Raw genomic sequence first — 25,887 nt, 5'->3', positions numbered from 1 at the left:
GCGGTGGTGGCGATCCGGCTCCGTGTGGTTGGAATCGTCGGCGGCTGCGTGGCTGTCTGCGTCCAACTCGCCCACCCACCCCCCCACCTACAATCATCAACAACAACAACAACCACCACCAACAACCACCGCCACTAAACCCCTCCACCTTCAGCCGCTGGGTCACGGTAACGTTTTGGCGATTGCCACTTTTGAAGTGGGGGGGGGAAGAAAAAAACCACCCCGTGGCGCCTGTAAGTTAAGAAGAGTTTCGCGAAGGAACACCAACCCCGCCGATCGCGAAGGTGACAAGCGCGCGGTTGTTGTTGTTTGTTGTTGTGTTACGTGACTTGTACTTTTACCGAGTCTCTCTCTGGCGTGCTTGTGTGTGACAAGTTCGCCGCGGTTGCGAGCGAGTTGAGTTGACTTTTGTAAGTGTTGACCCCCCCCCTCACCCACCCCCCTATCCCAAAGCATCCTTGGTCAACTTTCAAAGTTGTTAAAGTTGCCCTCCCCAAGAAGAGCGACGCGTCGATACGAGCGAGACGTGAATAAAATCCCCTCAAAATGTGTGGAACAATGATGAAGGAGTTGTGTTAGTGGTTGTTGTTGGTGGTGGTGGTGGATGTTTGCCGCCACCCATGTCGCCTCGCTGTTGCTGGAGTGTAGTCGTCGTCAAGTTAACTCTGCTAGGTGCGTGACCTGCTCGGGGTTTTCACATCGTTTTTCGTTTTACATTTCATTTATTTTGGTATAGCTGTCGGCCAAGATGCCATGGACCTTTAGCGCAAAGGTTATTTCGACAACACCACCTTGGCCTTCGTGGATAACAACTAATTTTTTTTTATTTGACCGGCTAAAAGGTTGTTGTTATTCTTTTTTTTAAGAAGCCATCTGGCGATCACAAGCGATAGCTCCATTTGAAGCGGCTTATCGTCGTGTGGAAATGTATAGCAGCCAAAATAACTCTCTGAACGCGTTGACGTTGCTCTGAAATGTGGAGTCGGAGGAAAATCCACGCGATCACGGAGAGAGACACGCAAAGTACAAATATGCAGCAGGCGTCGTCAGGGTAGGGATGGAACCCATGACTTCCCGTATACCATGCGAGGTAGTTAACATCTCATAGCCACCGTGATGATAGAGACACGCAAACTACAAATACACAGCAGGCATCGTCAGGGTAGGGATGGAACCCACGACTTCCTGTATACCAGGCGAGGTAGTTAACATCTCCTAGACACCGTGATGATGATAGAGACACGCAAAGTACAAATATACAGCAGGCGTCGTCAGGGTAGGGATGGAACCCACGACCTCCTGTATACCAGGCAAGGTTGTTAACATCTCCTAGACACCGTGATGATAGAGACACGCAAACTCCAAATACACAGCAGGCGTCGTCAGGGTAGGGATGGAACTCACGACCTCCTGTATACCAGGCAAGGTTGTTAACATCTCGCTATCTTGTGAGCCCTCTAGCTTTATTTCAAAATCTGAATATTGATGTATCCTGGAGGAATCCGATGAGCTATAAAGCGCTTCTCACTGATGTCCAGTAGGGTCGGGTAAGAACGTTACAACAGGAAACAATGCTCATAGGTACGAGAAAGATGAACTAATCACCCAAACACTTACAAATACAACACTAAACCCCCCATCCTACCAGGCAAAGTCCACTGAGGTAGTAACTTTTCAAAGCGACCTGGCACTAATGAAAGCTCAACAAAGTGGCTTATCATTTGGACATTTATAGCAGCAGAATAATCTAAGTCTATAAACGCATGTTTCTAAGTGTGGAGGGGAAAAAACCAGAGGGCCCGGAGAAAAATAAATCTACGCGACCATGGCGAGAATATGCAAACTCTAAATATATACAACACAGGGGTCGGGGTCGAACCCACGTGGGTTGTTGTTCCAATGAATGTGTCATCAGCAGTTAAATCTTGAGATGGTTAACATTGTCTCCATGTTTGTTTATGATGCCTTTGTTTGGGGAAGACTTCTCCTTGTCAGACTCCCCGGTCTCTGTGTGCTGGCTGGATGGGATTCCTCGTCTCAAACTTTGATCAACGAATGTGTGTGGTCTTCATTCTCAATCAAATTAACTTGCCTTCATCTGCACCATGAATGTATGCTGCTGCGATTTTTCGGCGATCGAAACGTTGTGATCTATTATTTTTTCTACCGACGAGACTTTACCGAAAGAGCCAAAGACTATGGATTCCTGCAGTCACGAACGCTTCAAATCAAGATAGAGGTTGGGTTGTATGTTTCTTGCATTCTGAACTGTTTGAAGATAACACTGTTTTCATTTGCATAAACTCTGTATACAATCTCTACTCTGTATTTGGGTAGGCCTTTTCTCTCTTACCCCCTTTATCACTTTAAACAGATAATATATTCTCTGTCTTCATTTTAGGAAAGCCATTTTTCCAACCCACAGCTGTTTATAGTCCCAATTGTGTAGCACAGTTTAAATATAAAAATAACTTAACTTCTCTGTTTCCATTGATTTAAAAAATATATTATTTTGTGAAATTTCCCCTCTACTTTTCTCATTTCCTTCTCATGCTCAACAAGATGAATGCTAATTGCTGGTCTCTCCATCACTATACAGTCAGAGACTGGTGTCTAGATTCGAAGTTACCTCCTTTGCTTGACAAAAAAATTGTGTGAAAATAACATTGCATTTTCTATGACTCTCTAGGAAGTGGTCTTCTAACTCGAAATATAATGTTATAGCATGTATTCTGTACGTACATATTGCCATCATTTGTAATGTAGCGAGTGAAGAAGCGTTGACGGTGGCATGCACACACCGGCTTCCAACCCGGGGTACCTGAGTTATATTCCTGGCAGCAACCGACATCAGTGGCAAGTAATAACTGAACCAGGCCAGGGCCCTCCTGCTTTTACTAACCCGCACTGATGACCTCGTGGTTAAGTACAGACCTCGTAATTTGTATGATATGGGGAGGTTATCATCCAACAGTTGATTGACCAAGGGCTGTAAAATATAATTGTTACAGTTCTTGTCATGAAACATGCAGTTACAAGATATGGGTAATATTGCTAGTTGTGATAACAAAAGTAAGGGGTGGGTTGTTTGCATTTTGTCATGGCATATCAGTACAGTAATACAAACATTTTAAACACAGGGAGGTGGACAAACGGTCAAAATGAATTCGTGAAACAATATTTCCAAAACGAATAGAGATTTTTTTTTACGTTGTGCCCACAGAAGAGATTTTTTTTGGCTATTCAGCTAATGCACACATCTTGTGTTGTGTTACTTGGGTATCAAAGTTTTAGTTTTATATATTTGCGTGAATTTGTCTTAAGGGGAAATCTACTGCAACCCAATTTGGCACATATTTTTGTGTCTGGCTGTCCATGGGTGGGGTGTGATGTGAGGTGTACAGTAAGGTTTTACCGTGTTGCTGAAAAAGCACCTTAATTTGCACAGTACAATGTCACGCAAACATAACCATAGCGATGTTCAATCAATTTCTGGATGAAGCCCTCTCCAAGCCATCAATATCTCTCATGAACATAAGCTGATCTTGTTTATTCATCTCCATGGTAGATACAATATACTCTTGGGACTGGCTCTCCCTTGACTGCCAGTCCATGGTTGTTCTCGACCATCATCCTCGACATTTGCAAACATCTGCATATGTTATCTGTTTCAGCACCTCCATTTCACCATGCCTTGCTTCGGCAATATTTAATTATGAGTATGAAAAATGCATGTATTTCTAATTTTCGTGTATGGGTAAAGGACGCATTTGAGTCAGGGCCGACCACGTGTTTTCGTGGGGAAGTATTTCTGTGCTCTTAAATATTTTTTTTTGCAAAAAGATAATGGTCACAATGCAAATCTGACTGCTGTGTAGACTACAATAACATCCGACATTTGTATCATTTAAACTGAGGTTGCAACTCGGTTACATTTTATTTAGTACTGTTAACATACAGAATGTTGCTAAGTCTGTGTAGAAAGTGTGTTTTTGTTGCTGTATTCCGCAGGATTATCAGAACAATCATTTCAGAGTTTTCACAATTCCTGAAATTTGACACTGGTAGACATAAACCATCAGAAATAATCTAAAATTTGCCTACAAGTCTTGCTTTCATATGTTTATGTTTAAAACAACTGCATTTATTTAACATTTTTCATGCCATCATAAATAGGGAACTTTGCAATGTTATTTTCAGAACTAAAAAAGAATGGGGAGATAGTCGACTAGATTACAGTACTTTCATCAACACAACTTTAGTGGGCCTGCTTTACAAATCAATTGTGTGGACAATTCCACTCTTTGATACTGTAAATCCCCAATATTGAAGTTGCACATACAATTCACAGTGACGGAACCACGTTTGAATTTGCTTTCACACTTGACAGCGACATACAATGTCTGTTGATTTTTTTTGTCGGGTAGGATGGACGCAGACAGGGTGTTGCCAAGTGTCCATATCAACAGCAGCAAGGAGGACACTGACCACAGGAAGAAGCGCTTCACAGTACGCCACGCACTCAGAGCTCAGTTAAAGTACAATGTGTTAGTTGATTGGAACTAGTATGGAACAATGCAATTTAGCATTTTCACAGTGCAGTTTGTCGCATATCCAACTGCCACTATTCCGTTATTACTCAACTTCCCACACGGTGCAGTATTTGCCGTGGTGTAACTGTCTTTTTCTCTGGTATTTTCCCAAATTCAGTTGCTTCGCATACATCAATTAAATATTAATCTCACGTGCATTTGCTTTGTTCTTGCAGCGGTTTTGTTTTATTTTGCCCAGTTGCCGATATGTGCATGGTTTAACTGTCATTTTCTTCAGATGTTCACAACATCAAAACTTTTCATATAGCCGACTATTAGTAGGTTAAATATGCGACATTGTACTGTACCAATAGCAGAGTCACCTGAAGTTCCTGATGGATAATTTTTTGTCTTTAAAAAAAATGAATGATATACCATGGTCAAAAAAATATCACCGAGAGTATTCTAACTAACAAATAAACTATTGTAAAATGTAAACATTTAAGCAATAATTCACTTAAACAATTTGACTGGGGCATATCTGGAAATGCTTAGTTGGTGAATGTGGCCCACTAAGAAGCCATGCATCTCACATTACTTGGTACTGAGTGTGTTTTTTGTCGCACTTTTATAGGTGTACAAAATGATGGTGTGCAATGGAGGACAGTCCTGGTTTGTGTTCAGGCGCTATGCAGAATTTGACAAACTCTACAACACTGTGAGTTTTTGTATCTTGTTTCGGACCGCTTCCCGTACACTTGTCTTCAAATGAGGAAAATAACATTGAACAAGGGCCAAAGATGACTAAAGTTCGAAGCTGAGAGGAAGTGGCTTGGAATGGATTTGATTAATAATAGCATTAATACTGTCCAAAAACTGTATGACCTCAAACCAGTGTCCACTTCACCACATCATACCCCTAACCCCTCAATATTAAAAAAAAAACATCTTTCTGCCTGTTGAGATTGTTTCTCTTGCAGCGTTGTGTGAGTCAAATGCGTATTTGGCATTCACGAGCATTGACATTTGGGGCAATTCGTGTTTTGATGGCGACACATGTTGTTCCTTTTGAATACACACAAATGTATCAGTTGCATGCTTTTAATTCGCATGGAAAATTAAAAGTTAAAGTTATATGTATTTTTTTATTTTAGTTCGCAGGAAGATTAATACATACAGTGAGGGAAAAAGTATTTGATCCCCTGCTGATTTTGTACGTTTGCCCACTGACAAAGAAATGATCATTCTATAATTTTAATGGTAGGTTTATATGAACAGTGAGAGACAGAATAACAACAAGAAAATCCAGAAAAACGCATGTCAAAAATGTTCGAATTTGATTTGCATTTTAATGAGGGAAATAAGTATTTGACCCCCTCTCAATCAGAAATATTTCTGGTTCCCAGGTGTATTTTATACAGGTAACGAGCTGAGATTAGGAGCACACTCTTAAAGGGAGTGCTCCTAATCTCAGCTTGTTACCTGTATAAAAGACACCTGTCCACAGAAGCAATCAATCAATCAGATTCCAAACTCTCCACCATGGCCAAGACCAAAGAGCTCTCCAAGGATGTCAGGGACAAGATTGTGACCTACACAATGCTAGAATGGGCTCCAAGATCATTGCCAAGCAGCTTGGTGAGAAGGTGACAACGGTTGGTGCGATTATTCGCAAATGGAAGAAACACAAGAACTGTCAATCTCCCTCGGTCTGGGGCTCCATGCAAGATCTCACCTCGTGGAGTTGCAATGATCATGAGAACGGTGAGGAATCAGCCCAGAACTACACGGGAGGATCTTGTCAATGATCTCAAGGCAGCTGGGACCATAGTCACCAAGAAAACAATTGGTAACACTACGCCGTGAAGGACTGAAATCCTGCAGCGCCCGCAAGGTCCCCCTGCTCAAGAAAGCACATATACATGCCCGTCTGAAGTTTGCCAATGAACATCTGAATGATTCAGAGGACAACTGAGTGAAAGTGTTGTGGTCAGATGAGACCAAAATGGAGCTCTTTGGCATCAACTCAACTCGCCGTGTTTGGAGGAGGAGGAATGCTGTTTATGACCCCAAGAACACCATCCTCACCGTCAAACATGGAGGTGGAAGCATGCTTTGGGGATGTTTTTCTGCTAAGGGAACAGGACAACTTCACCGCATCAAAGGGACGTTGGACGGGGTCATGTACCGTCAAATCTTGGGTGAGAACCTCCTTCCCTCAGCCAGGGCATTGAAAATGGGTCGTGGATGGGTATTCCAGCATGACAATGACCCAAAACACATGGCCAAGGCAACAAAGGAGTGGCTCAAGAAGAAGCACATTAAGGTCCTGGAGTGGCCTAGCCAGTCTCCAGACCTTAATCCCATAGAAAATCTGTGGAGGGAGCTGAAGGTTCGAGTTGCCAAACAGATCTTCTTGGAGAAGATCTGCAAAGAGGAGTGGGACAAAATCCTTCCTGAGATGTGTGCAAACCTGGTGGCCAACTACAAGAAACGTCTGACCTCTGTAATTACCAACAAGGGTTTTGCCACCAAGTACTAAGTAATGTTTTGTAGAGGGGTCAAATACTTATTTCCCTCATTAACATGCAAATCAATTTATAACATTTTTGACATGCGTTTTTCTGGATTTTGTTGTTGTTATTCTGTCTCTCACTGTTCAAATAAACCTACCATTAAAATTATAGACTGATCATTTCTTTGTCAGTGGGCAAACGTACAAAATTAGCAGGGGATCAAATACTTTTTTCCCTCACTGTACCACATGACAGAGCATTGCCATTGATTCATTCTGGAATTTTGTGTGTTTTGTATTAATATGCCCATGTGGCTTTTGTGTTTTCTGCAGTTAAAGAAACAGTGTCCAAATATGACATTGAAAATTCCTGCGAAGAGGATTTTTGGCAATAATTTTGATCCAGGTACAGATTTTATATCTAATATGAAACCATATTTTCATTTCTATATCAACCTATTAGATATTACTCTAAAATTAAGTGTTTCATTATCTTCCTGTTAAAACATTTGGTTATTTCCAGCACCGTATATTTGTAATGTATACTTTGACGTCATCGGACCTCCTTTGCCAGTACCAAAATATGAGAATAGGTTTTCCCCTTTTTTCTGGCAACAAAAACAGGTGTTAAGATGTTAAAACACCAAACTGAAACCTTTTACAAGGAATCATGTCTGCATTAACCACAATACTTGTGGTCAGAATGCAAAAAAAAAACATACTCTGACAATATATGCATTATCTTTGAAACTGATTGGTCCACACCAGAGACAGCTTTCTTTTGAGCCTAGTCTCAAAACGGTGTTAGACCAGAGGACGCCAAAAGGCGTACTTATACTTTGACGTGTTTATAATATGGGTTCCTGATCCTCACCGCATTGTGTGTGTGAAGACTGTGTAGGAATCTGGTCAGCTACAGTAGTGTCACGTACGGCAATGCAAAAACAAGTCTGCTTAGATTCCAAAAATATCTCACCTGGTGGACACACCTCTTGAAAACCGCGCTGACAAGAAATGAAAAACATAAACTAATTTAAAGACACTGATTTCTTATGCGTGTGATTGTGCACTTGTATCGTGGCCTTCAAAGTTAATATTAATTATTGCATCCAATACATTATTACACCGGATTGGTAGCGTTCCTTTGAATTTCCATTGAAATTTTAAAACATTCGAAAAAGTGGATGAACAGATAAAAATATATATCTTCTTTTTTTTAAGACACATTTTTTCATGCTTTTCATAAGAATGTTGGATTTTTTTCTAATGTAAGTATGTCGGCATGTAAAGATTCCCCTTTCCCCCCCAATGATGGAATGATTTGTCACGGTTAGGGTTTATAATTTGATTGGAGAATATGTATATTTTTTTTACAATGTGGTGCATGGAATATCACTCGTGGCTGTAAGTGTCACATGAACCCATTAAATAAAATATAGAAGTAATAGCGTTTTTTTTTGGGTTAGATCGCGTAAATACAAATGCACCGTAAACCTACCTCCACAGACACAGCCAATTGATAAGGTTTGTCACGTGGAAAAAAGTGCCAATTAGTTACTTCAGCACACCAGTGCTTGTATACTTTTAATTGTATTTATTTTTAGTGGCCTGCTTACCTATTCTCTGCACTCCTATCGTTTTTTATTGTTGTTAAAACTTGCTGACCCACCTCGACTGGACATCTGTGAAAACGAGTTTTCATGGTTCATCCAATTCCTCCAGTATATAAATCAATATTCTGATGCTGAAACTTGCAACATTTACAATTTTGAGTACGACTTTCCGCTGGTAATTACAACCAGCTTCCATCAGGCGACTGCCAGAATTGTGAATAAGTCTCCCTGTTTCCGGTCTTAAAATACAGTAGTGTGATATCATCAATTGTGCACCTCCAAGTGCGAAGATCCCAGGAGGGTTAATGTATTCGCATACATGAAAATGGATTACGTTAATCTGAAAATATGTAGGACATATTATGTGTTGGGTTGCAGTTGGGTTTACAAAACATTTATATTTACGTGATCTAACCGAAAACACTTTAATACGAATAATGTTGGTCACGAAAGCCTATGTGTTAAATATATAGAAGTAAAAATCAATTAGTATCATTAGCGATACAGATCGATTTTTTTTTCCATGAATCCAGATACGTCGCTGAGGTTTTTTCATTTCCCCAGTTTCATGCCTCGATATGAGCTGCGAGGGAGGGCACAATATCAATAATAAATTATGATGATGAAAGTGTTTAACCATTATACATTTGTATAATACAGACTTCATCAAGCAGCGTCGAGAGGGGCTCGAAGAATTCATTCAGAAGTTAATGAGCACTCCAGAGCTTTGCCAGACGTAAGTGCTCTCCTCATAGCTTTTAATATTAGCAACAGTACTATGGACAAATGCATACGATGTAAAGAACCACCTTTTGCAGCAGACTGCTCCAATAACTAATTGAACTCTATAATTCTGCTGTGCTTGGTTTGTTTCTGTGCATGGCTATAGCAGTGCAGAGTGGCTATAAAAGTAAAAAAAATAACTTGTGTTTTTCTTTGCATTGTAGCACAGATGTCCAAGACTTCCTTAAAATGGACAACCCCCGAAATAAGCCAGACTTTCACGACGTTGGCATTCACAGTGACATGGTGAGAAAAATTATTTGTTTGAAGTTAAATTTTACTAGCATAGAGTCCTCTTAATTACACTTAACTATGAGATATTGTGGCACTTGGTCTGGTGTTGTTTGGTCCTTTTTAAATCTTTCATCACACAGTGACATTTTATGATTCTAAATTGGTCAACATTAATTGATTAGTTTGAGACCTAAATCAATACCTGTTGAGAACATCTTTGTGCTGACGATAATTGCAGAATAGTGCTTACAATCCATCCAAACCTTCCTGTAGACATGGAACGTAAATGAATTTTCCACAAAATGGTAAATGCCTATTGTATGAGAACACGGTTTGAAGCTTGTGTGTGCTCTTGGTTACTTTACAGAACAATGGCTCTGAAGAAATCAACCTCGGCCCTTCTGGAGACCCGCTGTATGTATTGTGCTTTAATATCAGGGGCGGAGCCAGGATTTCAGGCCGGGGTGACATTCAACAAATTTTAATTTCAAGAATGATTAGAGAGTCAGGCTGTTGAACTAGACCCCATCGGTTGGCGACATACTCTGACAATGCAGTTGCACGGAGTCCGCCAGACCGATTGTCGTACACTTATACGCAGAATGTCACCCCTGTCACCCCCCTGGCTCCGTCCCTGTTTAATATGATGATTTTTTTGTGAAATTTTTATAGAAAATTTTAAAGGTTAGTTAACATCAAATTTTAATTGGTAAAATTGCCTGACCGTGTCCTTTCTGTGTTATAGGGCCAAACCTTCGGACTTTAATTTCCTGAATGTCCTTGGCAAAGGGAGCTTTGGCAAGGTAGGTCCTGTGCACGATTGCATTTCCACATCTTGTATTGGAATGCAAGGCGACGAAACAATACAGTTAATATCATACAAAACACTCAGCATTCTGTCAATGTCACACATTTGTCAATACATCTCTTTAATAGGTTTTATGCCTTTGCGATGATAATTTGATGACCCTCTGCGTGCATTCACATGCATTGTATCTTGGAGGCGCCAGCTGACTGGAGCCTTCAGCATTGTAACGCGAGTAAACCGCTTTTCTTTCCTGCTTAGGTGCTGCTTGCAAGGCACAAAGTCGATGAGAAATTCTACGCTGTCAAAGTGCTACAGAAGTCTGTTATATTACAAAAGAACGAGGTACACGGTGAACGTAAAAAAATCCAACGTAATTTTTGTTGTTGTTATAATGCTAATATAACCACGACACTTCTCTCTTTGTGAAAAAAAAATACCCGAGGACTTCTCTGTATCATTTGAGGGGCGCTCTTGGTGGTGGTTCCTGTTATTTGGGTTGATCCGCATATTTCACTTTCATCTCGTACTGGGATGATTAGTCGATTAATAATAAATTGTAATCTACTTTTTTGTGTTTTTATTGCATGGGCCGCTTAAAAATGGTTGGCCGCGCCCACATCCTGCCTCCTTGAAGGCAGGACATCCCCCCCCTAAAAGCAACACCTAGGATGACATGGCTGATGATGCCACCAAGGGCCTGCCCATCACCTCCCATCCAGCATCACATGGGACATACAGTAAAACCTTGGATTGCGAGCATAATTCATTCCGGAAACGTGTTTGTAATCCAAAGCACTCGTATATCAAAGCACTCGTATATCAGTTGTGATCACGTGACGCTCGGCAGACAAAGCGTACACGTACTACTCGTATTGCAAGACCTCGCTCGTTTATCAAATTAATATTTATTTAAAATGTTTGCTCGTCTTGCAAAACACTCGCAGACCAAGTTACTCGCAATCCAAGGTTCTACTGTATATACAACAATTTATCAAGCAATCAAAGGTATAGTTGGTTGAATAATCTATTATTTAAATAATTGGATAGCCCGGCTCTGCTCTCATCTACGTAAATAAACAAGGGTGAATGCACACAGTAGGATGATTTTGCCCAAATCTCTGCCTGCGCCTCTTGTTGACAGGTAAGCATGGATAATTCAGAGATCTGGAGCAATTTGGGGTGATGCGGGGTGTAATATTAATGACGTAACGTGACGGCAGACGAGAGGCGTTTCACTGTTTTGGTTTTCCACAGCAAAGGCACGTGATGGCTGAGAGGAACGTACTCCTGAAGAACTGCAACCACCCTTTTCTGGTGGCGCTCCACTACTCCTTCCAGACGAATGACAAGCTCTACTTCGTGCTGGACTATGTGAACGGCGGGGAGGTATGCTGCTCCGCGCCTTACGTACGGTTGTCAAGATCAAGGTGCAGCCCTGCAATTGCTTGCTCACTCACACCTCTATCGGTGGAAGGGCTTCCGCTAGATGGAGTTGTACACAGCCCCTCCAGAGCAACCGAAATAACAAGAGCCATTTTTTGTTAATTTTGGTACAAAATGCAGCATTTCAAGAACCGTGATGCATGGGAATACATGCATCGCGTCACGAGGCAGTCCGTAAAGAGCTGCATGCGTCTCAGGAGCTATAGTTTGCCGATCCCTGCTCTAGAGGGTATTTTGACCTTCGTTTCCACACTGTCCAAATGTCTTGGAAGAGGTACTTGGAGTATACCATACCGTAAGTGACCTACCATCTTATACTGTTGGGTGGACGTAAGTGTATGGGGGCGTGATTTAAGAAACCTGCCCATTGTTCAGAATCTGCATATTTATTTATACTGGAGAAATCCGAAGAGTTTTAAAGCTCTTTTTGAAATATGTCCTGGAAGGGTGGGAGATGTCCAGTAGGGCAAGAAGAACAAATTAAACCGGCAACCTCTGGATTGCAAGTCCAATGTGCTAACGTATGTAGAACTTCTTTCGCACCATACGTAGCCAACCGTGCTCATCAAGGTGCAGCCCTTGTGTAAGATACATAATAAAATCCATCAGCGGGGAAACGTGCTTCCTTTTGTGGTCCCTTCTGGCTCTTGCTGAGGTGTTGCGTCTAAGCACCTTCCGCACAGACGTGCTCCTCACTCAGCCCTGGGGAGCCCACACCTCCAACAGGGTGGGGTGTGGAGGAAGGTGATGAATCTGACACCTCTGCCAAAAACACGTAGGGAGATCTTTGGCCAAGCTCAGAGGTGGTTTTTGAAAATACCTGTGGGAAAAAAATTAAACACTTGCGCATTAATGCTCACACCTGTGCATGAAGTAGCAGTGCTTTGTGAGTGCTGAATAACATCACATTGGATTCATGAAAAAAAATTTTGTATGGGTTAATGAAAGGCATTTAGCGCGTGTAAAATTCTTGTTTTAGCTGCCTGAAAGCACCTACTGTGTTTGATGAAATGGTCACACCAGGAAAAATTGAGAAATATCGCAGTATTATATTTTCGAATGCCTTTATATTTCTCACAAAGTATATAATATTGAGATAATTTTTATTACGTACATATTTATGTACACTGTTAGCGAGTAATCGGTGTACATCTTGACATTTTAAATAGGTGCGTGTTTATAACAAGTATTGCAAAGCATTCCAGAATGGTTTCATTGGAAAGAATGTCATCATCATTGTTGAATACACTTCATTGACAACTACCGTTTTAATATTTCATCCTTAATCGGTTTTACTTTAATAAGAAAATGTTTAATCCACTGTGGATTTTAGCCCTTGATGGTTAGAAAATTGCTTGTAAATGAGGATACATGTAAATTTGACAAACATTTTTCATATTCCAATGTGCAACATAAAATGTCACGCACGGTACAGGTGTGCTAACCTACTGCAATACATTCCAATTTGGATTTATATGGAATGCAAATGCGACCGAATTTCGCAACGCCGAAATCGCTTTTGCAATTTGATAAAAATTCTGACCTCGCTGTGTTTTGCGAGCAGCTCTTTTTCCACCTGCAACGGGAGCGCACGTTCCCCGAACATCGTGCTCGCTTCTACGCAGCCGAGATCGCCAGCGCCATCGGTTACCTGCATTGCCTCAACATCATCTACAGGCAACGCTCGCTGCACACTCTGCCCTCCGAAACATCGCACTCTAGTACAGGGGATCGGCAACCCGCCACACCGGAGCTGCACACGGCTCTTTAAGGACCGCTGCGCGACGTTATTTATCAGGGACCACCGTCTCGTATTCGCATGCCATGGCGCCGCGGTGGCGTGGTGTTATCAACCTCGCCTGGTATGCAGGAGGTCGTGGGTTCGATCCCGACCCTGGCGCCTGTATATGTGGAGTTTGCATCTTCTCCCCGTGGTCGCGTGGATTTTTCTCCGGGTCCTCCGGTTTTTCCCTCCAATTTAGAAGCATGCCTTTAGAGTATTTGGCTGCTATAAATTTCCACGTGATAAGCCACTTTGTGGAGCTATCATTTGCGGCCAGGTCGCTTCTGAAAAAGAGATGTATAGCGCAGTGGGCCTTACCTGGTGAAATAAAGAGTTAAAGTTTTATAGTTTTTCATTGCGGCTCTTGACATATCGATTTTTTTGCACAATAACAAAAAATGCCTTATTTTAGTTGCCGACCCCTGCTCTAGTGTTTTATTTATTATTGAGTGCTGTGATTTGAATCCGTGTATGTACAGTGAGGGAAAACAGTATTTGATCCCCTGCTGATTTTGTACGTTTGCCCACTGACAAAGAAATGATCAGTCTATAAGTTTAATGGTAGGTTTATTTGAACAGTGAGAGACAGAATAATAACACAAAAATCCAGAAAAACGCATGTCAAATTTTTTTATAAATTGATTGGCATTTTAATGAGGGAAATAAGTATTTGACCCCCTCTCAATCAGAAAGATTTCTGGCTCCCAGGTATCTTTTATACAGGCAACGAGCTGAGATTAGGAGCACACTCTTAAAGGGAGTGCTCCTAATCTCAGCTTGTTACCTGTATAAATGGCACCTGTCCACAGAAGCAATCAATCAGATTCCAAACTCTCCACCATGGCCAAGACCAAAGAGCTCTCCAAGGATGTCAGGGACAAGATTGTAGACCAAGGCTGGCATGGGCTACAAGACCATTGCGAAGCAGCTTGGTGAGAAGGTGACAACAGTTGGTGCGATTATTCGCAAATGGAAGAAACACAAAAGAACTGTCAATCTCCCTCGGCCTGGGGCTCCATGCAAGATCTCACCTCGTGGAGTTGCAATGGTCATGAGAACGGTGAGGAATCATCCCAGAACTACACGGGAGGATCTTGTCAATGATCTCAAGGCAGTTGGGACCATAGTCACCAAGAAAACAATTGGTAACACACGACGCCGTGAAGGACTGAAATCCTGCAGCGCCCGCAAGGTCCCCCTGCTCAAGAAAGCACATATACATGCCCGTCTGAAGTTTACCAATGAACATCTGAATGATTCGGAGGACAACTGGGTGAAAGTGTTGTGGTCAGATGAGACCAAAATGGAGCTCTTTGGCATCAACTCAACTTGCCATGTTTGGAGGAGGAGGAATGCTGCCAATGACCCCAAGAACACCATCCCCACCGTCAAACATGGAGGTGGAAACATTATGCTTTGGGGGTGTTTTTCTGCTAAGGGGACAGGACAACTTCACCGCATCAAAGGGACGATGGACGGGGCCATGTACCATCAAATCTTGGGTGAGAACCTCCTTCCCTCAGCCAGGGCATTGAAAATGGGTCGTGGATGGGTATTCCAGCATGACAATGACCCAAAACACACGGCCAAAGCAACAAAGGAGTGGCTCAAGAAGAAGCACATTAAGGTCCTGGAGTGGCCTAGCCAGTCTCCAGACCTTAATCCCATAGAAAATCTGTGGAGGGCGCTAAAGGTTCGAGTTGCCAAACGTCAGCCTCGAAACCTTAATGACTTGGAGAAGATCTGCAAAGAGGAGTGGGAAAAAATCCCTCCTGAGATGTGTGCAAACCTGGTGGCCAACTCCAAGAAACGTCTGACCTCTGTGATTGCCAACAAGGGTTTTGCCACCAAGTACTAAGTCATGTTTTGCAGAGGGGTCAAATACTTATTTCCCTCATTAAAATGCAAATCAATTAATAACATTTTTGATATGCGTTTTTCTGGATTTTTTTGTTGTTATTCTATCTCTCACTGTTCAAATAAACCTACCATTAAAATTATAGACTGATCATTTCTTTGTCACTGGGCAAACGTACAAAATCAGCAGGGGATCAAATACTTTTTTCCCTCACTGTATGTTGTACGTCTTTCGCGCAGTATGTAGCCAACCATGGCAATCGGAGGTGCGGAGGAAGGACAACAAACTAAACACAAAAATCAGTTCTAAATAAATTAGTTTTCAATTTCGATTTAAAAGCGCATAGCTCCAGTGTTGTCCTAATAGGCATCCATGCCCTTCTCAGATTCCTGTCGACTTGATGGCTGCAGAGAAGCCGAATAAAGTCTCTCCACCGTTTTCAGTCGAGTACTGGTTTGAAACAAGACACTAATGTGTGTTAAAAGCATATGCAAACAAACCATCAGCATTTCCTGATTAAGTGCATTGTGGTCCTCTTGGCTCACCACCCAGAAGAAATGTAACAAATGTGATCGACTGACATCCACAGTGATGCAGTGATAGACAATTGTGCACCTGTTTTGTCCTACTTAAGGTTCATAAGCACAGTATATATTCAGTTATGATGTGTTTTCCTCGTCATTTGATACTAGTACGAGCTTCATGGCTTTGTTCAATCTTGATATATTATTGTTGTATGTTAATTGAATTGTGTCTATCCAACATATCCTCGATCCTTCATTTATCGTTCCCTACACTTGGGTGTCTATTGCCACGGGGCATCCTTTCTTGGGTGTCTATTGCCACAGGGCATCCTTTCTTGGGTGTCTATTGCGACGGGGAATCCTCCCTTGGCGTATATGTCCACCGAATAACGTGCGCACATCCTAATTTTCTCATACTCTAGAATTCTTACTCCCATCGTCTATTTGAAGTTGAGCTGTTTGTAAAATAATTTTGTTGAAGAGAAGCCCTCGAGCAAATGACCTGAATAGCCAATTACAGTACTTTAAAGTTAGTGGTCAGCGGTCTGACACAGCCAGTTTTGATCCAGGTTACGGATGCAACTTTTAATGAGAGGTCTGAAATACTCGCTTTATAATAATGGTGCCATTTGTTACCTTTGTCACGTGCACCTTTTTAATGTTAGTGTGTGCAAAGGTGCTACTGTTGAGCTTTCTTAGCCTCGGGAATGTCTGATGTGTAATCAGAATCGCTATTTAGACTGCAGCAGGAGGCATCTGATGAGCTATGAAGCTCTTTCACAGATGTCTAGTATGGGCGGTTCAGCAAGTTATAACAGCAAACAATACGAAATACGATAGGAGTGCATAATAGACAAATGGTAAGGAAGTCACTAAATAGAAATGAATTAATTAAATAAAACCAATTTATCAAGATTGGGCAAGGCAGCAAAAACAACAACAATCCCAGACCACACCAAGATAACAGACAGGAGTGGTCCCTCAATACAATTTCACATTAACATTGAGCTATCATACACAAAATTATCAAAGTTACAAATCATCAGAATCCCCATGCAGATTATTTTTCAATTATACATCTCGTTCTTCCCGTTGGACATGCGTACCTATGAACGTCAAGTTAAAGGATTCACTGTAGTTGTGCACGCGTGTGAAATTGCATTGCCCTCGGAAACGTTTGAAATTATTATTTATTCAGGCTATTTATTTCTGTATTCCAGGGACCTGAAACCTGAAAACATTCTGCTGGATTCTGAGGTAAGTTGGTCAACATGATCAAATTCACATGAAATAACATGCTGCAATACAGCCAGTTCAGAGTTTGCTTGGTTTAACAAAATGTTGCGAGATAATTATTGGTATAGAAAACCAATAGGCTGATGGACTGAACATAGTTTTATTTATTATACTCTATGCGGAGATATTGATTGCATTACTGCTTGTATATACGGGAGTATACAATCTCCGCTGTATTTTAGAGGGCCGTCAAATTTTACAGTTGATTCCAGTTTGATAAAATAACCTATGTTTTTGATTCCGTAGCTTGTTTAAATTAAGTAGCTATTTGTAAATTCGGAAGTTGTGAAACACTTCTTTCTAAGTTTGTTTTTAGGTTCGTAAACGTTAACTATGGACGATAAAACGTTTTGCGTAAATATTTATTAAAACTGCAGGCTAGGAGCCATTTATTTAATTAATTCACCTCATACCAAGGTACTTGGCTGCAGTGCATTGATTGGGTGATTAACCTATTTTTTTAAATAACCACAAAATTAACTAGGTCGACATTTGTAATCCCATTCTCAAAGCATGTTGGCCACATACAGAGAGAAATTACCATAAAAATTAATAACTTTGAATAAAGCCTGCTATGATTCCCATGATTTGTACAAGGCCTTTGTGTTATAAACCTCACCTGGTATACAGGAGGTCGTGGGTTCGATCCTGACCCTCATGCTTGTGCATTTGGAGTTTGCATGTTCTCCCTGTGAGCTATAATTTGTGGCCAGGTCGCTTCTGAAAAAGAGCTATAAAGCTCAGTGGGCCTTACTTGGTAAAATAAAAGGTAGTCAAAAACATTTTCTTTGGTTCTTTCGGTAAAGTCACGTAGAATGAGAATAAAATAATAAATTGATAAATTAACACAATAATATTCTCACGACATTTCGGCCACAACACAAGCGGCCTTCATCAGGTGAAGGGACGAGACTGTCTAGAGGACAGCGCTGTCCTCCAGACAGTCTCGTCCCTTCACCTGATGAAGGCCGCTTGTGTTGTGGCTGAAACGTCGTGAGAATATTATTGTGTTAATTTATTTTATCAATTTATTATTTTATTCTCATTCTACGTGACTTTACCGAAAGAACCAAAGAAGATGAATCCTTGCAGTCACGAAAGCTTTAAATCGAAAGTTAAAAAAACATTGTTTGGAAGTTATTTATGTACTTTCCATTTCACATACTCCCCAGGGGCACATCAAACTAACAGACTTTGGGCTTTGCAAAGAAGGCATGGAGTCAACGGAGACCACGACCACATTCTGCGGCACTCCGGAGGTAACCGCGTGGTTCATTTAGACGAGCACGGATGTCATGATTACCATTTGCAATTTATTAGGCACGCAATGTTTAGTTTTAATCAATACCAAACACATTGGTCACTAACACTTCCCGCGAAGGAGGATAAAATGTATAAGGGGTGACGTTTCCGGCATAGCTTGACCATCGATGCTTTGAAGAAGAGCCACTACCAGAGCTTTTGTTATTTGTGCCTGTGCAGGACTGGCAACTCAATATCAAGTTTTTTTTTTGTGCTACGTCAAAGATACTGCCTTGGGTGTAATGGTTAGCACACTGGACTTGCAATCCAGAGTTCGCCAGTTGAAATTGATCTTCCAGCGCTGCTGCAGCAAAAACAATGGACAGGTTTCTTAACCCCCCCCCCCCCATCTTTGTCCACCTCACAGAAGTGAATGGGAAGGTGACGTGTAGTGGGATACAGTGTGGGCACGCCCACCTCGTTCAACGTTCAAGTCGTCTGGAAACATACCCTATGTCTAGAACACGAGAGCTCCCAACTTGGGCTCTGTAGAGCTCCCTTTAGTGGAAGACCCTTCTGCTGGCAGTGGCATGAGCAAGTAATTGCAGGGATGCACTTTTTTTTTAGCCTTAAGGAAGCAATAGACTCCAATGCAAGGCCGTAATTATATTATATATTATAATATATATTGGGGGGGATACATCCCCCCCAATATTCAAATATGCTCAAAATGTCCCCAATATATTGCTAACAAAAATATTTTTTTAAATAATAATTGCGATACTATGTAAATAAAAATAATAATTTTCTAAACCTTGGCCACAATATCTGGACTTGTCTTCATATAACAATGCATAGATCTCTGTTTATATGATTGTGGTTATGGTTGTACTTTATGAATCCCTAATCTCTGCCATTATTCACAATGAAACAAGAAAAAGTAAAAAAACAAACACAGCAATGTAATACAATACACTATTAGACATTATTGTAAAAAATAAATAAGTCCATCCCACGTGTTAGTGAATTTTTTTTATATTTTAGGCAGGAAATTAGTTTTCAAATTTAGATTTTTTTTCTGGTGGGGGACCCCAGACCCCCTGGAAGATTTGGTCCCCCCCAATGTTGACTCCATGGCTTACGGCCTTGCTCCAATGTATTGACTCGTTCTCTTGCCTGCAGTATCTGGCCCCAGAAATACTGCGCAAGGAGCCGTACGACAGAACCGTTGACTGGTGGTGCCTAGGGTCCGTCCTCTATGAGATGCTGTTTGGCTTGGTAAGTCCTTGACGGTTGCTTTGTAAATGTTTAATGCGTTAATGCCTCAACCAAGTGGGGAAAAAAAATGCATAGTAATTTTAATTACATTCTGTGAATTATACCCCTTGATATGAGAGTTCTTAGATATGATGTAAAAATATATGGACAAGCAGATGTTATCCTGAGGTACTATTTTATTGGTGTAATAACAAACTTAATTCATTGTTCGTGGGTGTGGCCAACGGAACTCAATCATGCATGTGCTTGTGTACGCGTCGTTAAGTATATGCATGGTTATGCGTGAATACGTGGATGCTTGTGCCCTTGTGTGAAGTATGATTTTGACCCATGGCATTCATTTTCTTGTGAGCAATATCTATCAATTGATTTCTTAACTAGTCCTGGGTTTCCCCTAGGTCGACTCGGCATTAAATGTGTACCTGATGCGGTGTGTAAACATCAGTTCTAGGGAGACATCGGTGGCCAGGCATGATGCTGGCCACACTATACCACCTTGTACACTGCCTACTTTAATACGTGCTCATTAACAGTACTTGTCCCGACAGTCTTGTTACGTGGGTGGTCTTTGTGTTTGCGCTCGTGTGCATTTTGGTGTAGACCTAGTGCTGACGGCTGTCCGTCAGCTTCAGTAATGCTGATAAATACATACGAGGACAAACGCATGTTGGGAAGCAAGCGTTACGTGATCGACGCCACATGCATTACGTTTCTTGCACTGGCCCGATTCTCGCAGCCTCCGTTTTACTGCCGCGACGTGCCAACGATGTATGACGATATCCTGCACAAGCCACTGCTGCTGAGGCACGGCAGCCCCGCCGCGCACAACATCCTGGAGGGGCTGCTCCAGAAGGAAAAGCGTTACCGCCTGGGCTCACACAATGACTTTGTACGTTGTGCGCCACGTGCACTACACCTGCAAATCAACTGTAATAATTTGTACGTTTGGTAAACCGTGGTGTTTGGCTGTCACAAAGGGAGCTGTGTTTCACGGTCGAGCATAATCTGCATCAGTTGCATAGTTACGGGCAATGTTTGCTATGTGGTTTTACCCAATTGGGTAATTTGCAAGTTTTTTCAAATTTCGACTTACGGCGACACGCACGGCCTACTGTTTATATTTTAACGTCACGGAATCTTTGGCGTCCACTGTCAATTCACCTCCAGTGATTAACCAGGGTGGTCTCATGGGGCTTGAACGCCCTACCGCTCCATGTCACTGCCCCAATGTTGTGCAGTTTTTCAACATAACGGTTGTTCGATTACGGAATGGATTATCAAAGTTATGGAATTGGTAATCGTAAAGAGTGTCATTTTACTAAGGATTGAACCAAGTGCCCTGCGAAGCCATCCAAACCGCACGGCACATCCCACTGCGATTGGTCGCGTGAAAAGCGATTACTTACAAAATATTTTTTTAAAACGCTTGCAGCACTTTGTCATTCCACCACTGAATGAAGGCTACCACCGTAGCATGTTGGTCATAGTCCTTGATTGCCTATACTGGTCAGTGTTGGTTAAGGTTGGTCAACCATAAAAAAAACTTTTTACATGTGGTTATTCAAATGCTAAAACTTGTAAACAAAATCAACTAGCCTTGTTTGAGAGGATTCGTTAATTGCCCTTTTTATTAAGTAAAGCAGAAGGCAACTGTGCATGTTTTAAAGCTGTCCCGCGTACCAAGTAATGGCCATTAAAGCCGGTGCAATTGGTTTCCGGTCATGTTTTATTAATGTCGAGTATTCAGTCAGGGTGTGTGCGCTAGGGATACCATTCCTCCATTTGTGCTTTATTTACTGGAACATAGCATCACATTTACTGTAATTCACTTAACATGTTCATTGGTGTTTACTGTTGGTTTTTTCCTTGCAGAAGGATATTAAGGAACACGTTTTTTTCATCTCCATCGACTGGCTGAAACTGGATGCGAAAAAAGTGGTGCCACCCTTCAACCCAAAAGTGGTAAATTTGTCCTCACTCCTAATTGAAAGAGTGCACAAATAATTTGCATGTCATTGGTAATTAAAACACACACTAGCACATATGGCTTCCTTCTGGCATCCATTGTACAGTAATAAGTTAAGACTCAATATAATTCTACATGTGTTAACAAAAAAATCATACTGTGATGTGGACCCTGTTTGCTGTTTTGAAAAGGATGGGCCCGATGACCTGCGTCACTTTGACCCGGAGTTCACGGAGGAGTGCGTGACGGCTTCCATCAGCCAGCCCGTGCGCGTGAGCGTCAATGTGATCGAGGCAGACGATGCCTTCCTGGGCTTCTCATACGTGCCACCCTCTAACTCCTTCCTGTAGCCCCCGCCTCCCCCCCATCCGCCCCCTTGCGCATATCCAAGATCTGATCCGGCCCCTGGAACATGGACGCTGTTTCAATAGCGATGTTACAAAAAGGCTGCCACATAATCCCTGTTTACGTGTCAGTATTTTTTTTATTACACCAAAATCTCACTGCACTGAGGAAGATGAAACCATGACACGCACCCTTGTATTTTTTGTTTATATCTCAAATGTTGTGTTGATAAAGGCAAAGGGAGGTTAAGACTGCCAATTAAGGGAACTTCCCAAATGAATGCTCATTGTGATATGCCCCTCTATCATCACGGCCCTGCACTGGGTTATTAAAGTGCTTCTAAGGCTCGTAAAAAAAAATCATGGGCAGATGCATAGGATGTGCGTGCTTAGCGAGTGGGATTTTCAGCTTGAGCGTGTCTGACTGCGGGGTTCAGATGTAACCTGCACCTGTCGTCTAAATGCACAATGTGAGGGGGAACGGTCGAGTGTTCACTCAGAAGTCCTGTGCGGCGTTGGCGTTTTTTGCAAAGCAGTGCTTTGTCAAAGTTTATTAATGATCACATGTTTCAACTATTTTGGTTGGTAATGTGTAGATTGTTGAACAACTTTCATGTGTGGGTCATGCAGATATTGCTATATAAGCCTTTTTGGGGTCCTCTGGTTGAGCACCAATTGGGTCGAGGCTCAAAAGAAGGCTGTCCCTTGGTGTGCACCTATCCGTTTCAAGGACAATGAATATATTATAGTATGTTTTTTGTTTGCATTTTGACTACAAGTATTGTGGTTAATGCAGACATGAATCCTTGTAAAAAGTTTTGTTGCCAGAAAAAAGGGGAAAAACCCTATTATTACAAGTTGTATTTGATTCGCTTTGCAAACTTATTCCAAATATACTGTATTAACGTTAAAGTTTCATGTGATGTTACCATGTAAGATATTTGAAAGGTTTACCAGCAGTTTAAGCATTTTCAGTTTTTGACGATTGGAATGTAATATATTTCTCCTTTTCGAGGGTTTGATTTTTTTTGTAAAGCATATAGTGCAGCCTACACAAATAAGGTAAGACTCAATCTATTCCATTGTAGAATTTCTTACATTCTGTACCACAATTGGCATACAATTTTAAAAATATTACGCACTTATATTGAATGTAAATAAAACAGTAAAGTTACTTTTTTATAATAAATGTAGGGGTACGTTCAATATTGTTTTATTGGTTGACGATCTTATAATATTCCTGCTATGCTTCATGGTTTTTTTCCTTCAAAATATTCTGATTTATAGTGGCCAAAATGTTTTGATTAATTTCACTTTTCCAATTAACAGGGAGAGATTATTGATATTTTCTTGGTCTTAGTTTGTCGTATCGTACTAATGTATATTTAATGCTGAAGCTCATTATGCCGAGAATTATGATTGAATCCCAAACGTTGGAGCGAATATCTGACAATCACTGTATCATAAATGCATGATAATTTTAGGCTTTGAAAAGGGTGATTTGTGGAATTACAGTAAAAAATTTGTATCCATTTATGTATACTATGTGATGATTTTAAATTCTGTATGGTTCTTTTGACGGGAAGAGTTTTGTTATTTTTTCACATTTAGATGGTTTAAACAAAATACTGTTTAAAATGGGAACGGAAAACTTAAGTCCACAATACTGTACGGTTCTACAAGTGGAAGAATATTACGCATTAATGTGCCTTTCACACATTTCAAGCTGGCAAAGCCCCATTATTTGGGGAAACAGCAGTTTTTGTCTGAATGTTTACTAAAACCAAGCATTTAATAAACTCAAAGAATCAGCTCTATTTCAATATCATTTTTGCTGTATAAGTTACACAAATGTGGCAAAATTGGCCGTGTGCGCATTGTGATCTTGAATTCTTTGAATTCACACATTCGGTGCCTTACCCTCTATACCCTGTTCATGACAAGCTATAGTCATGATAAAATAGCTGTTAAAAAAAATCCTTTCAACTACGAGTGAACCATATTCTTGAGTTACTACAAAATACCTGTAGTATTGATGTTTGATTCATTTACAGACTTTCATGAATCTGCTGAATGAAGGCCTCACTCGTCATTGGTCATGAGAGTTATTTGACCGTACCTCATTACGCTGGTCAGTGTGGTTTGGTCGCTAATGTTGACAGTGGCCAGGAATAGTACTGAGGTCACCAGGTAGCAAGCTAAGTGTTAACCATCTGATGAATCCTTGCAGTCACGAAAGCTTTAAATCGAAATTTAAGTGTTAACCACTTGGCTACTGTATTTCCCCAGCAGAATTCGGTTTTATAAATCCACCCCTCCTGTGCCATGCATGCCATACAGACTATCCCACGTTTCTGATGATTAACAAAAGGTGGCGTGACATCGCAGTGAAATGTTTCGTGTGAATCTCTGCATGGAGATTGTATGAGAAGTGGTTTGTGCTGTCGTTCGATGATTCCACTGTGCACGTGACACTGCCCAAACCGACCCTGACGAGGTGGCGTGCCATCAAAGTGAATGGTTGTATAAAACCCCTTAAGCGCTTTGTTTTTTTACTTTTCAAATTACAAACTAATCGAAAAAGCCAACTTAATGTGTTTTATGCCACCGCGCCTATGTGTTCTGAACAGAATGTGGGTGGATCCTTTTTGTATCAGCTGTTTTCTGTGTCCATTGTTGTGTTCGTTTCTGCGAAGTGTTGGAACTGATTTGTTCATCCCTATTCTGGCCATGAATAAGGGTTCATTATAACCGAGTGTTTCTTTGTACAAGTTGTTGTTTTTCTCCAAACAGAAGAAAGTCATGTTGTACACAAATCTCTGATACTCAAACTGCTTATGTTTACCGGTGTGTGCAAAGATGACATTTTCTAACAAGCTTGTTAGTAAATGCTAGCAGGCCTAGCATAGTGCTTGTGCCATTTTGTTTTAAAACAAAGCTGTACCAAGGGAACATGCAACAATTGTTTACAACAAGTACATTATTTCTGATTTAAGTGGGTTTTATAAAACCAATCTGGCATGCAGTAGTGAGGAACCATTATCTGATATTCTCTTTCAGAAGATTTAGATGAAAACCCATCTGATTAGAAACACGTTATAATAATCAAGAGATTGATTTGCTACAGCACCTTCCCTTAAGCAATGATTGTGTATTGAGGGTTTCTCTGATGGTAGGGTAATTTGTTTGGTAACCGTTTTCAAAGCGTCCTCATCAAAACAGGCTTAACATTTTCAATTAACCTGCTGCTGCATGTGTTTTTTTGTGGAGTGTTTTTTTAATGCATGTCCACTATCCGGTATTTAGAGATAGTGACGTTTATAAACTTTATAATTCCCCATTGAATTTATAACATTTTGTAAGCAATTTGAGCATTGGCTGAGTGTGCATCAATGTAGTACATAATTGGTGCACACAAAACGGCAAAGTGAACCAGTGGCACACAGCAGGTTTCCAGAAAGGCCGAGGTTGATTTCTCCAGAGCTGTTATTTTTAAAAGCTTAATTTACAGTTTTTACATATCCAAGTTATTCCACTGATGGTTTTGTAATTAAATGTGACGAGTAAATGAAAAATTGCCATCTTGTGGACCTGACATTGATTCAGTGATCCAGATGAGTGCACACCTCTCTGGTCGTCTGTCTCTTGATCAAAATGTCCTAAGTGAT

The 25,887-nt window shown here is 41.1% G+C and overlaps 1 protein-coding gene across 2 annotated transcripts; it reads left to right on the top strand.

Annotated features, from left to right (window-relative positions):
- The first annotated feature begins 68 nt into the window (after positions 1-68).
- LOC116941674 (serine/threonine-protein kinase Sgk3-like) lies at positions 69-24,036 on the top strand. Of its 2 annotated transcripts, XM_032952987.2 has the most exons (17): positions 69-284; positions 4,428-4,509; positions 5,167-5,250; positions 7,381-7,453; positions 9,321-9,396; positions 9,608-9,689; positions 10,045-10,091; positions 10,423-10,480; positions 10,744-10,827; positions 11,740-11,871; positions 13,493-13,605; positions 17,314-17,350; positions 18,562-18,648; positions 19,814-19,909; positions 20,646-20,798; positions 21,782-21,871; positions 22,067-24,036. In XM_032952987.2, the coding sequence occupies exons 2-17, from the start codon at positions 4,429-4,431 to the stop codon at positions 22,223-22,225; spliced, it is 1,452 nt and encodes a 483-aa protein (XP_032808878.2). In that variant the 5' UTR covers positions 69-284; position 4,428; the 3' UTR covers positions 22,226-24,036. The 2 variants fall into 2 exon arrangements, with proteins under 2 accessions (XP_032808878.2, XP_032808879.2); XM_032952988.2 differs by lacking the exon at positions 69-284 and having other exon boundaries at positions 337-4,509.
- Positions 24,037-25,887: the final 1,851 nt, after the last annotated feature.

The sequence above is a fragment of the Petromyzon marinus genome, chromosome 12, assembly GCF_048934315.1.
Source record: "Petromyzon marinus isolate PM22_M1 ecotype Great Lakes invasive population chromosome 12, UKy_Petmar_22M1.pri1.0, whole genome shotgun sequence".
Classification (NCBI taxonomy): domain Eukaryota; kingdom Metazoa; phylum Chordata; class Hyperoartia; order Petromyzontiformes; family Petromyzontidae; genus Petromyzon; species Petromyzon marinus.
This window is presented reverse-complemented; position numbering and strand designations above follow the sequence as displayed.

Bases quoted from the DNA above. Each gene is read 5' to 3' on its own strand.
- LOC116941674 (XM_032952987.2), top strand. From the start codon at position 4,429: ATGGACGCAGACAGGGTGTTGCCAAGTGTCCATATCAACAGCAGCAAG. The intron at 5,251-7,380 runs GTGAGTTTTTGT...TGTTTTCTGCAG, and splicing joins TTGACAAACTCTACAACACT to TTAAAGAAACAGTGTCCAAA. The intron at 10,828-11,739 runs GTACACGGTGAA...GGTTTTCCACAG, and splicing joins TTATATTACAAAAGAACGAG to CAAAGGCACGTGATGGCTGA.